The sequence below is a fragment of the Pteropus alecto genome, unplaced genomic scaffold, assembly GCF_000325575.1.
Source record: "Pteropus alecto unplaced genomic scaffold, ASM32557v1 scaffold42, whole genome shotgun sequence".
Taxonomy (NCBI): Eukaryota; Metazoa; Chordata; class Mammalia; order Chiroptera; family Pteropodidae; genus Pteropus; species Pteropus alecto.
The window spans coordinates 12,679,950-12,693,422 of record NW_006434825.1 but is presented as its reverse complement, the minus strand read 5'-3'; the positions used below and the strand labels follow the sequence as shown (position 1 = coordinate 12,693,422).

At 44.5% G+C, this 13,473-nt stretch overlaps 2 protein-coding genes across 3 annotated transcripts in view; one reads left to right on the top strand and one right to left on the bottom strand.

Moving 5' to 3' along the window:
* CHTF8 (chromosome transmission fidelity factor 8) overlaps nt 1-10,360 on the top strand; it is an 11,212-nt gene extending 852 nt beyond the window's left edge. The window contains exons 1-4 of one of the 2 annotated variants that reach the window (XM_006909807.3): nt 85-208; nt 6,860-6,917; nt 7,178-7,295; nt 7,688-10,360. In XM_006909807.3, the coding sequence (XP_006909869.1) occupies nt 6,895-6,917; nt 7,178-7,295; nt 7,688-7,912 (366 nt within the window). In that variant the 5' untranslated portion in view covers nt 85-208; nt 6,860-6,894 and the 3' untranslated portion in view covers nt 7,913-10,360. Of the gene's footprint in view, nt 1-84; nt 209-6,859; nt 6,918-7,177; nt 7,296-7,687 lie in introns of those variants that run through there. The other variant, XM_025045245.1, reaches the window with a different exon arrangement.
* Nucleotides 10,361-10,752: 392 nt separating this feature from the next.
* HAS3 (hyaluronan synthase 3) overlaps nt 10,753-13,473 on the bottom strand; it is an 11,525-nt gene continuing 8,804 nt past the window's right edge. Inside the window, exon 5 of the mRNA XM_025045246.1 lies at nt 10,753-13,473. This exon is cut by the window's right edge and continues 17 nt beyond it. Within this exon, the coding sequence (XP_024901014.1) occupies nt 13,065-13,473 (409 nt within the window). The 3' untranslated portion in view covers nt 10,753-13,064.

Genomic DNA, 13,473 nt, shown 5'->3' with positions numbered 1-13,473 from the left:
GGAACGGGGAGGGCGGTGCAGAGGTGGGGGCGAACCAGGGAGGTTCTGGGGGTAGGAAGGCCTGGAATTGTCGCGGGGAGGGAGCAGTGTGAAGACGGAGGGCGGAGGGAAAGAAAGAGAGTGAGCGGGCGGAGCGGAGAAGGGTTGAAAGGGTGGCCGAGCGCGGGCGGAGGACGGAGAAGGGGGCGGCGCGGGCCGGATCCTCGAGGTATGTGCGGAAAGGGGCTCTTCCTCCGGTGGGGAGGGAGCCCAGCACGCGAGGTTTGCGGGAGCGGGGTAGAATTGGAACTCAAGAAGTAGCGGGAATATCAGAAAGGGGACTAGGGTGGGGGGCGGCGCGCGGTGTAGGACTGTGAAGTTTTGGGGGACATTTTAAATGGGAGGGAGGCTGCTGAGAGAGGTAATTTTGGAAGATGGTTGGAAGGGACAGTGAAGAGTGAACCAGGTTCTTTTATGGGCGGAGTGAGACGAGAAAAGGATGGGGTGGGGTCCTGGAGGAATGAACAAAAGTACTTCAGAATTTAGGGGGAAACTGGGAACTATTTGGAGAATGAGGGTGGTAGAGGAAGAACGTTTAAAGAGTCATCCTTGGGAGGAGGGTGAACAGTTTGGAAGAGCTCTCCAGTGTGTGGGGAGTATAGAGTAAGGTAGTTAGAGAATAGTTTCGTTGGGAGGTAGGAGAAAGGGTTAAACAGCTTGGTAAGAGGTCCCAGCGAAAGTCTTGGGGGTAATTTAGAGGGGTTTGGGGAAGAGGGAAATCGTATTGAGACGTCCCAGAACGTGGGCGGGACTGGAAATAGGAAGTGCTTGTAGCTCAAACTGAAGGGATGGGAGGGGGCCAGCGGAGTGGGTGGAGAAGTTGGAAGCTGGTGGGAAGAGAATCCAGGGTAGAGGGAGACCTCAAGCCGGGCTAGAAAGGTAGGGGCTTTGGGGAAGATAAGGGTGTCATAGTAGTAAGAGAGGAGGAAGGGTTGAGATGGGGCTGCAGAGTAGCTGAAGATGGAGAAAACTGGAGTAACTGAGATCGACTGAAGCCATCTTTTCCACCCATTGTCTACAAATGCCAGTAATTGATTCCCTCCATCACGGGAATCCTAAAATGTGATGGGAAAGTACCACGTGTATGCATAGTATCCACACACGGTTTTGAACACACTCTTCACTAATGAAAAGTTTGGAAGCATTCAGTTCCATCTACCCTCCATAGCCCTTTTTTGAAGGGGAGGTAAGATTCTCATTTAGAAACAGGATTTTAGCACTTGATGCTATAAGCCTGTCAAGAGACAAGATCCCCTTTGAAACTTAGACCATCCCCTTCAGTCACAAAACCACAATAACACTTAATAAATAAAAATAATCTGTATTCATTTGTATGTAAACTTTCTTGGCTTGTTCATTGGCTGGTGGAAAGGCACAGAAATAGTCATCCTGTTTAGAGAAAACCTTCCAGAACTTAATCCCTGAAGCAATTTGGTGGACCCCGACTGCCATATTTGAATTGTTCTTCCATTATGTAAACCTGATTTTATTCTGGTGACCTGCTGCTTCTATAGAATGTTTTACTCCACTATGAACAAAATAATCATACGGTGTAGTATTAAGGCATTCTATTGGACATGTATTAGGAAAAAGCCATGTTCTTCCAGGTAACGAATGGCTTGATCATAAAGGCTTACCATGTGTTAGGCGCTGTCCTGAGGACTTCACATAACCTCATTTAATTTTCACAACAGCCCTTTGAAATAGGGTTTTTTTAATGCTTGATTTATTGGAGGTGAACTGAAACTTGTTAAATTACCCCCATCACACATAGGGTAAGTGGCATAATCACAGAATCCAGATGTGATAACTTGAGTTCACCCTGTATCCCTAAACTCAAAGAGTAGTACCTGAGACCAAATAAGAGCTCAGTGCTGTTGGCTTAGCAATTGCAAATATTTTGTGTCCTGTATGTAAACATTTTTTTAAAATTAAAAATCGTAGAGTTAAAGCCTTTATTCTCTTTTTTTAAAGGAAAACTTAAAATACAAGAAAGGTTCTAATGAAAACAGTTTAAAACATTTAGCTTTAGTAAAATTTATTTGTAGTTAGTCAAAGCCCCTTGTTTCAGTAAAAGCTGTATGTTCTGTTTGATTGGATACATAACACTTCTGCCACATTTTATTTGGGGGCAGTTACCATTATGAAGGTCATTGCTCATGCTATTCTCTATAAGAGTAATCTTTTAATGATTTAACATTTAAGAATTCAGAAACTGAAGGATAAGATAAATTTAGTCAGAAATTAAAATGAAGCAGTGACAAAGAATGTCCTCTCATCAGTTGGATACAGTAAGAAACAGGCTTATTGTTCGTTTTTAACTGCCTGCCCCACAGATGTAATAGCTATTTTGGTGGCAAGATACAGATCTTCTACATAGGTTACTAACTTGCCATTTGGTAGGAGATGCTATGAGAAAGGCTAGTATTTGCAAAGCAACCAGAAGTTCTCATAGGTACTGTATACCTACCTACTTTGGCCCCTAGAACAGCTTAGAGTAGTAATCTCAAGGAGCAAGAAAAGAAATAATAAGATTCAGGTGACAAGAAATTTTAAGGTGTTAAAACAATTTTAAAATTTGACAACACAGATGTACTGTTGGAAAGGGGCTGTGAGAAAACTAAGAGGCCATTTTGTGGATGAGTTAGGGTTCACATCCCAGCTCTACCACTTAACTAGCTTTGTGACTAGTTACTTATAGCTTCTCTAAGCCTGATTTTCTCATCTGTAAAATAGAAGTGATACTGCCTACATAATAGGATTGTGTTCATTTCAGAACCAAAAGAATCCAGATAAATGTTCAAAAAAGTTTAGCTATGTGAGAAATGAAGCCTTTTGTATTGTAAAGATAATGCTCTGCCTGGACTTTTCTTTTTACTCAGAAATTGTGGTGGCACTTTGATATTTCAGATTTTAAATAATTTTAATAGCGACTAACTTCAAAATAGAAATAGTCAATAGTCAAATGATAAGGTGTATCCCAGATTCTGATTCCAGTCAAACCTTTTGAGTTTTGATTAGGTTTCCAGTTTTGGATCTGGATTGGTTCTGAGAATGCCACTTCTTTTGCTGCTTTGTGGTTTGTTCAGGGGTCCCAAAGTCATCTGGAACATTTTCCTGAGAAGCAACAGTGTCTTAACTTGACCCAGGCTCTCCAGACTAACTCCAGGCCTTAAGATTGGGGATGATCTGGGGTGAGTTTAGTTAGACAAGTGACATTTATAGAAATTTTGAAGCCTCCGCCCCGGGCTTTTTTTTTCTTTAATAGGGAAAAAATAGAAATGTACAAAAAAAAGTTTCCCTTGCAGAGCTAAAGTCACTTCACTAAGGAATATAGAATGTGTTGTTTTATTTAGTTCTAGTAAAGGCCCAAAAAAATTGAGTAGGAAAAATCTCCCCCTTTTATGAAGTAGGGGTGGGGGTGAAAATAATTCATTGGAGGGGAGAGGTTTGGTTTTTTTACCCACAGCTTCCTATCTCTCCAAGTCCACACTCTAGTTGTGCCCTTTAATATATAATGAATTTGAACATCCTTTTGAAAAGCATTATCACTGAACTTTTTCTATGGCTCTACAGTTATATTGTCAACTTGGAATTATTTTTAACCAAAGACAAATTAGTCCTAGCCAAATCTGAGATTCAACTCAAGGCTCTTTAAAGAAATAGGTGCTGGGGGAGCTCTACCATTAACTCCTTTTAGTTTCATGATTTGATAGATTCATCAAACTGCCTTCACATGTTGCTTTTGATAAAGCTGCAGTTTCCACACAAGCAATATCTTAGAATAAACATATAGAGATTGCTCTAGTTGTTTTTAAATATAGATGGAATGAGTTGAGACTGAAGACTTAGAAATCTTGTTTTACAGAAAATTTATTGTAATGTTATATTTGTTATTAATAGGATTTGATTTGTATTATACTTTTTTGTTTTCTGGCTGACTGGCTACTTACTCTCAAGGGGGTGAGGACAGATTGAGCTGCGTGTTCTCATATCTTTTTAGTCAGCTCCACAGTAAATGAAATACATATTTTCTGTTACTTCCATCAGGTGTGTCCTTAGTGAAGTGTACAGGTATACCTACCTACTTTGGCTCTTATCAAATTAAAAAACTTGGTAAAGGAATGTCTTCCCCTACATTTTTTACTAACTTGGTATATAGACCCTCTTGTACCTAAATGTAGCCAGGTCAGTCCTAAGAGCTAGTCTGATAAGCAGGGTGTGAACTTCATTTGTATCCACATCTGCAGCATCCCAGGTCTAGCACAAGTTTTTACCAGCCTGACTGGGAACAACAGTAGAATGGTGAGGCTGTAGGCCACAGAATTCTTATTTTTAGGAGCATTGCTAGATGTCTACCAGCATCAGTAGATGTACTCAGGCAGGTGTGTGTGCTCATCAAAGCAGCAACTACCAGGCACCTGTTTTCCTTTGCCTGCTCAGGCCACTGTTCTGAATTCCTGTTCTAACAGGAGATTGTACAGGAAAATATTTCTGCATCTCCTTTTCCTAAACAGTCCACACATTCCCATCTCAAATGTGGCCAAAGGCCTTAAAGATTGATCATCTTCCCTGCCATGATAATTCTAGAACATGTGTATGTTTGAACATGTTATTGTTCCTCTGAAACCACCTATAATTTACCATAACTTATACCCATTAAGGAGAATATACTGCCTCATCAGTCATTAAAAGCTTGTTTATAAGAACCCCTTTTAAATCTACATGCATTTATTAACCTTTAGAAACTTAATGAGTTCACTTTCTAGTAATTGAGCCTTTTTTGATTCATGGCTAAAGTATACCTACCATTCTCTAAATTATAGTCAAAATTATATTGTGGAACTATTTATTCCATCCTCTATTAGCTATTCATCTGAATAAAAAAGTCTCTAAGGCATTTTTTGCATGTGTTGTATTTGGTCTTCACAATAGTTTAATGAGTCAGATAATCTAGGTGTTAGCTCTCATAGTCATTAAGTGACGTGTATGGTGATGGTTACAGTAATTACAGGCTGGAACCTGAATTTAAGCCTTCCAATTTTAAATTGTTATCCTTTCTCCTTCAGTTGACCTTAGAATAATTTTTAAAGTGCTTTTAGTGATTCTTTTGATGGTAGTGGTGGGGCCTTCTTATCTGTCAGAAGACCTTTTCCCTCCTGAACTAGTATATATTACTGTTCTTAAGTGTTGCCACACTGGTGCTGCTTCCGAAGGTCTGGCTTATTCAAGGATGCCCTCTTGATACCCTGTGGGCCTTCTGACCAGCTCTTGTGTGTCATGTGGTGCCTGCCTGATGCCTTGATGCCTTTTCATTGTCACTGGCACTTGGATTTCTCATTTGGGAGGACAGAATTGGTAGTCATTATGAGTGTAGATAAAGTCAGGTAGTCTAGGTTCTTAGGCTGCCTCTTCCACATTTAGCTGTGTGTGTTCCGCATACAAGCAAGTGTATCTCTCAGTAGCTCTATCTGCAAAATAGTGATAAGTACCTGTCTCATAGAGTTGTCACAGTAATTGAGATACCACTCATATATATACACAGCATCTGATTCATAGTAAGAATTCACTAACTATTAGCTGCCATTAATATTTGTTTGAAGTCCAGTGTATTGACCAACCTCATGTTCCCAATGGTTTTGGTGCTTGAGAGTAGAGATTCTGCTGTCCTATAAGGCTGCTGCAATATGCTTTCCCTGGAAATCCCAAATGAAGATTAACAGATCAGTAAAGAAACCAGTTTAACGTTCTAATCAAGTATATTTGCTAAGCTTGAGCATAGTTATAATACCTGTTAAGTTGCAATTGGTTAACACTGGACTAATAACCTTCCACTAAGTTCCATCTATTCATTGGAAAGACTTATACAGATTCTGTAGTTCAGATTCCACATCTCCTCAAACTCTGGTGAATCATCTTTCCCAGAAAAGTACAAGTGAAGCCAGTTTCAGGCAAAAATGTCCCATTTTAACCCATTCTTGTAGAGTACCATAAACTTGCCACCAGGTGGTGCTGTTGTATAAAAAAAAGTTAAGAGAGGGTATTTTAGTGTCTTAAGTCAGAGGACTCAACCTTTATGGCACCAAGGACTGGTGTTCCTATGAGAATCTAATGCCTGATGATCTGAGGTGAGGCTGAGGCAGTGATGCTAGCGCTGAGGACCTCACTCACTCACCCATTCACCACCTGCTGTGCGGCCTGGTTCCTAACAGGTCACGAGCTAGTACCAGTCCGCACTTGGGGACCCTTGATCTAAGTGAAAGATGGTTAAAGCATTTGATGAGAGTTACGTCAGAAGTCAGTTTACCATTCACTAAAATTGTCTGGAGGACTTTTCGGTTCTCTTGGCTTTTAAAGGGGGTCCTTTGAACCTTGAAATACCAGATAACCATAGTGGTAGACATGAAGTTTATGTCATTACCAAAGAAAAAAGTAAAATCTAAAAATTCCATAGTCTTTTTAGATATATGTGGATTGGAAAATAGAATAATACCCTTAGGAAAGGCAAGTTATTAGCATAGTGGTCAAGTGCGTGGGCTATACAGTGTTGGGTTCAAATCCTGGTTCTTTGACTAGTAGCCGTGTGACCTTGAACTCGACTGTAGTACCTGTTAACTATTCACACTGTATGTAGTTGAACGTTGGTAATCTTAAGCTCTTACATGTACATGTTTTCAGAATGCTTACATTTTGTTGATTTGTTAGAGGAATGAAATAAAATGTATCTAAAGCACTTAGAAAAGTGCCTAGCACACAGTAAGTGGTAAATATTAACTGTCATCATTATTATCCTAAATCTTTTTTTTTTTTTCCTCTACAGCTTATTATCAGTTGCTTTTAAAAGACGGAAGGCTCATGGTGCAAATTGTTGTTTCCAGGTGAGTACATTTTGAGACTTTTCTTTAGCTTGAATGATTAGGGCTATATAGGCTTGATATTTTCTTGGAAGAAACAGGGTCCTTAGATGCATCTTGCATAAATCCTTGCATTTCAATCTCTAGTTCAGTGCGTAGCACTGCCCAATTTCCCAAGAACTTATGCTCAACAGAGAATTCCTTTGGGCCTTGAATGGTGGTGTAGGACACTATTCATCCGTCACCCCTCAAAAATAATGTAACCACCAGCCCTTTGCTTGCAGTGCTGGGGCTGGAGGCCTGGCAGAATGGGTGCTGATGGAGCTACAGGGGGAGATCGAGGCTCGCTACAGCACTGGATTAGCTGGAAACCTCCTGGGAGACCTACATTACACCACTGAGGTGAGGGGGCTTTTCTTTCCCTGCCTAATGCCTCAGGAAAGCAAGCTACACCAAGGTGGTGCTCCCAGGACTCAGTGAGGACTGCCCTCAGGTTTGTTATACAAGGTCTAGCTAATCTGCTGAGCTACCTGCTTGTTCTCCCCCACCTCTGTAGTAGCAGGGAAATTTAGCTTTGGGGAATCTCGAAAGGTCACAGTTCTAATAGTGAAAATTCTCTTACCTGGGCAAAAAAGGACATGAGGGTGGGTTGTCCACTGTGGCTGCTCAGCAGTGGTAGAGCCAGACCAGGGAGTGCAGGTGCCAGCATTGCCTGCCAAAAGCATCTCTAGGAAGCACCTGAGTGTTATGACCGTGCCTTGAACCTCAGGCATCTTGTTCTTGTTCTGCCAAAGGGAATCCCTGTTCTGATCGTGGGGCATCATATCCTGTATGGGAAAATCATCCACCTGGAGAAACCTTTTGCTGTCCTTGTCAAACATACTCCTGGGGAGCAGGATTGTGATGAGCTTGGCTGCGAGACTGGCACCCGGTACTTGGTGACAGCACTCATCAAAAAGAAGATCCTTTTCAAAACTCGCCCCAAGCCCATTATTACCAACGTCCCCAAGAAAGTATGAAAGAACCCCGGATTTTCCCTAGAGAGCGGCCAACTCCTTGGACTCGTGCTCCACTGCCACCTCGAGGACGACTCGACGGTTCCCTGGGACCACAGGGGGGTCCTGTTCTAAACACAGGCCACCCACTGAGCATGAACTCAGATTCCTTCCTTATGGCAGCCGGTTCTCTTGGGGGAAATCTGGCCCCATTTCCAAGGAACCCATCTCCTTTTCCAACTTCATTAGGCTCATTGGCTTCGAATCCAGCACCTTTCCCTGCTGGTGCTCGTGACCCACCCATGGCTTCTTTACCAAGGGGGATGAATCCCGCTGGCACAGGTGCAGTTTCTTTCCCGAGGCCAGGTGGTCTCTTGGGCCCAGGCCCAGGCCCAACTCTAAACCCTAGAGCAGGGGCTCTTCCAGGCCCAGGGCCTCTGTCTAACCCAAGGTTGGGTCTCCCAGGGCCAAGTCCTATGTCCAACTCAAGGGCAGGTGGTCTCCTGGGAACGGGTCCTGACTCTAGAAGTGGTGGTCCCATGGGCCCTGGATCTGGACCCAATCTGAGAGCAGGTGTCCTGTTGACTTCTGGGAATGGTCCTCCCAATACTAGACCTGTTGGCCTGGGCCCTGGACCAAGTCCCAGTTTGAGATCAGGTTTTGTAGGTACAAACCCTGCCCCAAGGTCAGGTATATTTCCAGGCCCCACCCTTGGGCCCAACCCAAGGGCAGGTGGCCTGGGCCCAGGCCTTGGGCCTAACACAAGGGCAAGTGGCCTAGGCCCAGGCCCTAATTTGGACACCAGAGCAGGTGGCCTCTTAGGCACAGGATCTGGTCTTAACTTAAGAATGGGTGGACCTCAAGGCCTAGATCTTGCCCCCATTCTAAGAGCAGCAGGTCTTTTAGGAGCAAATTCAGCTTCTTTCTCACAGGCCTCTGGAAACATGGGCACAAGCCCATCTTCCATGGCAAGAATACCTGGCCCCATAGGCCCAAACTCGGGTCCTGGCACTCGGGGAATTGGCCTCCCAGGGCCAAATCCATCTCCCTTGTCAAGGGCTCCTGGCCCCATAGGCCCTAATTCAGCTCATTTTTCAAGGCCAGCTGGCCCCATGGGGGTAAATACTAATCCCTTTCCGAGGGGGACAGGTTCAGGGGGCCTGAACCCAGCTGCCTTTTCTCAGTCTTCTGGCACATTGGCTTCAAACCCAGCTACCTTCCAGAGGTCTGCTGGCCTCCAGGGCTCAAATCCAGCAATTTTCCCAAGAGCCTCTGGACCACTAGGACCCAACCCAGCTAACTTCCCAAGGGCCACTGGCTTACAGGGTCCAAGCCCAGCTACCTTCCCAAGGTCTACTGGCCCATTAGGCCCTGGTCAGGTTACTTTCCCCAGGTCAGCTCCTGGGCCTCTGGGCTCTTCTCCAGCAGGCCCTGTGGGTATCAACCCAGCTTCTTTTGCAAGGCCAACTGGGAACCTGGGTCTAAACCCAGCTTCCTTTCCAAGGATGAATGGCCCTGTAGGCAAGACTTTGGTCCCATTTCCTAGAGTGGGGAGTCTCCCTGGCACAAACCCAGCTGCTTTTCCCAGACCAGGGGGTCCAATGGCTGCAATGTACCCAAATGGAATGTTACCCCCTTAAACAGCATTTTCTTTCCAGGACCACCTTGGTTTCCAGGCATCGTGGTTCTGGCAACGGCTCTGTTTTAGATAAAAGGGTAGTTATGGAGCTACAGTCTGAAGTACATAGCTGGGGCTCACATTCAAATGAGCCATTTTTTCCCCTCTGCTTCTTTCTTGATTGAAGGTGAAATGTTATTTGTGGGACATGGACTTCGGCAGGTGGGAATGATCCTGGCCTTGAAAGAAAGGATCTCCAGCCTTCCAGAAGCCTGCTGTGCTTGTCCCACAGCCCTCTGCCCCTTGTTTCTTACTAGTTTCTTGAATTGTTCTTGTGGACTTTTCCTCAGGGATACATTGGCCTGCAGGTCCCAGTTCATATGTAGTCCCCTGCTCACCACTGGAGAATCAGCTCACTGCTCTCTAGAAATGTTACATTGGTGAATGGACCATGCTTCAGCAGCTCGAACCTGGGCAGCTTGGACCTGGTCATCCTCTACTGCCATACCTTTCCCTGGGGGCTTGAACACAGAACAGGGAGGTGGGCAACCACTTCAGAGACCCACCAAATACAGTTCTTGCTTGACTGACTGGTCATGCAGCTTCCTTCTCCAGGACTCAGAGAGGAGGCCAGAATCACAGCTCTACTGCTCATCCAACTCCCTCTTCACTGATTCTCCCAATCAAAGAACCTCAAAATTTAAACTGATGTGGATGGGAATTGGGGTGGGGGGTGGGGGGAATGAAGGGGAGAAATCACTGTGCTTTGTTCAGCCTGATGTGAAAGGATGGTGGTGTTTTTCCTGCATTGTATCTTTTCTTACTGTTTCTTTAATAAATGGGAAGAGAAGGCTGCTGATGTCACGCCATTTTGTTACCTGTTCACAGAGAAGGAAGCTTATCCACTGTTTTTCATTGTTTCAACTTGGCCATAATCCTACATTATCTGCCAGATAAAATGCTTTCACTCAAGGAGGAAGCAAGCTTTGGTTTTTAGCGTTAGCTCACTCATCTGCCAGTAATTTCACCAAAGACCCTGCCCACCTTCTGCAATAAAAGTTAAGCTACCATAAGTGTACAGTTGTTAAGGTAGGCCTACTGTATTCCCTAGGTCCAGAGGCAGCTGTGACAACTTATCCTGCTTCTGAGTTCCACTGGAATTAACTATTTCTAGCGCAAGTGCCTCTTTTAAAACGAATAAAGAGCTAGCTTTCATTAAGTACAAAGAGGGAGGAAGTAGCTCAGATACCAGCATTATGTGAGAATCTTTATTTTGACAAATAAGTGCAGTATAAAAACTTGGACCTGAAAAGTTAAAAAAAGTAAAAATAAATATGTTTACAAATCATTGTAGAAATAATACAAAAGACAGTTAAAATTCTTAATGAGGAAAAACCAAAATGTGTCCAGTTGTATAAAGGCTCTTCCCTTGCAAGAGACGGGATAAAGCTGAAGACCCAGTTTGGTTTCACTGCTGAAAAAATGTACAGAATAACTTAGAAGAACCAGTCGAGGTCAAACGTTGTGAGCCCACTACTTGTACCTGCCTACTCTTGATCTGAGGAAAGTTGATAACCACAGTGCAAGGCAGAGCTGTTGGTAGGACAGCCAAGAATTTTCCATCTGGGTGTCCATTCTATATTAATGTTCAAGTAAAAACTGAAGAAAAACAAGCCCTTAGTGAAGTCTGAGCTCTGCAGTTGGCTGACCGGATTTCCTCCATTGTAGTGCTCAAAATAGTTTACTTCTTGGCCAGCAAAAACACAGAAGAGCCTGGAACAACTGCCCTTAGCAAATGCCTGCTGCCTCTTCCCAGCCTTCATGGATTGGGCCCGACAGCAACCAGCAGTCTTAGAAACTCGAGGTCTGTGTGATGTGGTAATGTTAGCCGCACTTGGAAAACCCTTGAGTTCGTGGGAGATGAAGGAAAGCACCAGGATTTGCTAGTCTGTGGCTCAGAGCACACTGTGTTCCTTTGTAGGAAGCACCTGGGCACACTAGAGGCTTGCCCCTCGACTCTTCTCTACCTTAGCGCTGGTTCTGAGGGGTTAGCCTTACCCTCTGAGGATGGATGTTTGGAGAGAAGAGTTCATGAGCAAGCAACCCTTAAGTCAAAGGCTTAGTCAAGATCCCAGGTTTCACACCCAAGAGCTGGAAACATGGATTGGAGATCTCTAGAAAATGGCTGCCTCTCATTCTCCTCCAAAAAGCAGAAGGAAATAAAACAGCCCCAAGAGGCCTGAGAGAAGCAAGAACCTTAGGATTTAGGAACCAATTCCATCTTCTAGTTTGGTTTCTGGAAAGAAGCAAATGCAGTAGTAACTTGACTATAAGAACTCCTTGGAGAAGCCACTGAGGAGAATGGACAGTTTCAAAGATGACGAACTTGGATTTGAGGGTTTACTTAGGGAACTCTGAAAAGCTTTCTATTAAAGATGATTGTCAAGAATTGCAGCCTGAAAGTCACATGCTACCCCAGCTGCCAGGGACTCTGTCCCAAGCAGTTCCAAGATGGTAGCCAATTTGGTCAGAGGCTCCTAATAGTTTTTCCCCGGATGGGCTGAGGGCAGGTTTGCCTTTTACAGAGGTGGCTAACCCACTGGGGAGGACAGAAGAGGTGACTACATCATCTTGAAGAAAGTGAAGTGAGAAGGCTGCCTTAAGGCTCACCTGAATTTGAGAGAGTAATTTAGGAGTACACAGGTTGAAATAGCCCTCACATCCTTTCCAAGCATGTTGAAGCTTAATCTTCCTGGTAGGTGACCAAAACATTTTACCTCCCCAGCACAGATCACAGACAAGTGGGCAATTCCCAGGTGGAATACATTCAGCCCAAGGCCTCTGTATGGCTCATGGCCTTTAGCACCACCACGATCTTTGTTCCTCCTGGCAAAGTCCTTCTTAACATACATATACACACACACTTAAGAGCAGTTCAATGCTAACTCCCTGCTAGTTTGGCTCATCCTTGGGATGTGAAGGTGTAGAATGGGGTACATCAATAAAGTACCATTCTTGGACCCTGTTTTCTAATGCCCAGAGATCAGGCTTCTGGGCCTTTATCTCAGGCACAATCTTATTGCATTGATAACTGGATTAAGGGGGGAGACATCACTACCTGGCCCAGATCACTCAGAACTTCTCCTCCCACCTCTGGTTGTGTTCAGGTGGCTAAGAGAACGCCTTCCCACAAGCTAGCATTGCTCACTTACCTATCAAAAGTTGCCACTGAATTAACTTATTGTTTCGTTTAGCATACTTCTGAGTTCCCTGTGGATCCTGGGGCAGGAAGTGGAATCTTTCTCAGAGGCCGCCATGCAGTGGACAGGCAGCCTGAAAACAAGTCTCCTTCATCCCCCTGAGCTGGAATCAGCGTTGCCTCTAAGCAGAATTGCCCCAGGACACATAACAGTCACCATTCTTTACACTTCAGATTTGTCCTTTGGACCATTAAAAACTAAAACAGCATTCCCTCCTCCCTCCCACCCCATCTTTTCTCTTCCATTCCCCTTCCCTCCCTTACCCATTGCACTTTTCCCGCTCTGCTTGAGGGCTGTGTCACACCTCAGCAAAAGCTAAGCTATACTGCTCTGGCTTCTTCCCACATCGCCGAGCGATAATGGCTAGATAGAGCATGAGGAGGGCCACCCAGTAGCAACCATACAGGATAGCCCCAGAGACGAGGAAGGCTAGCTCTGTCTCACTGAACAGATCCTGACAATAAGCTGTGTATGCCAGTCCCCCAAGCAGGACTGCCACCCAGATGGACACGGGAATGAGGCCAATGAAGTTCACCACAATGGTTTTTCGGCCAGAGGTGCCCCAGCCGGACTTGTTGATGGTAGCAATGGCAAAGATCTTGGCTGGCAGGAGGCTGGACATATAGAGAAGGGAGTAGAGGGACATGAAGATCATCTCTGCATTGCCCCGAAGGAAGCAGGCATAGGTAGCCTTGATAATGCCCAGC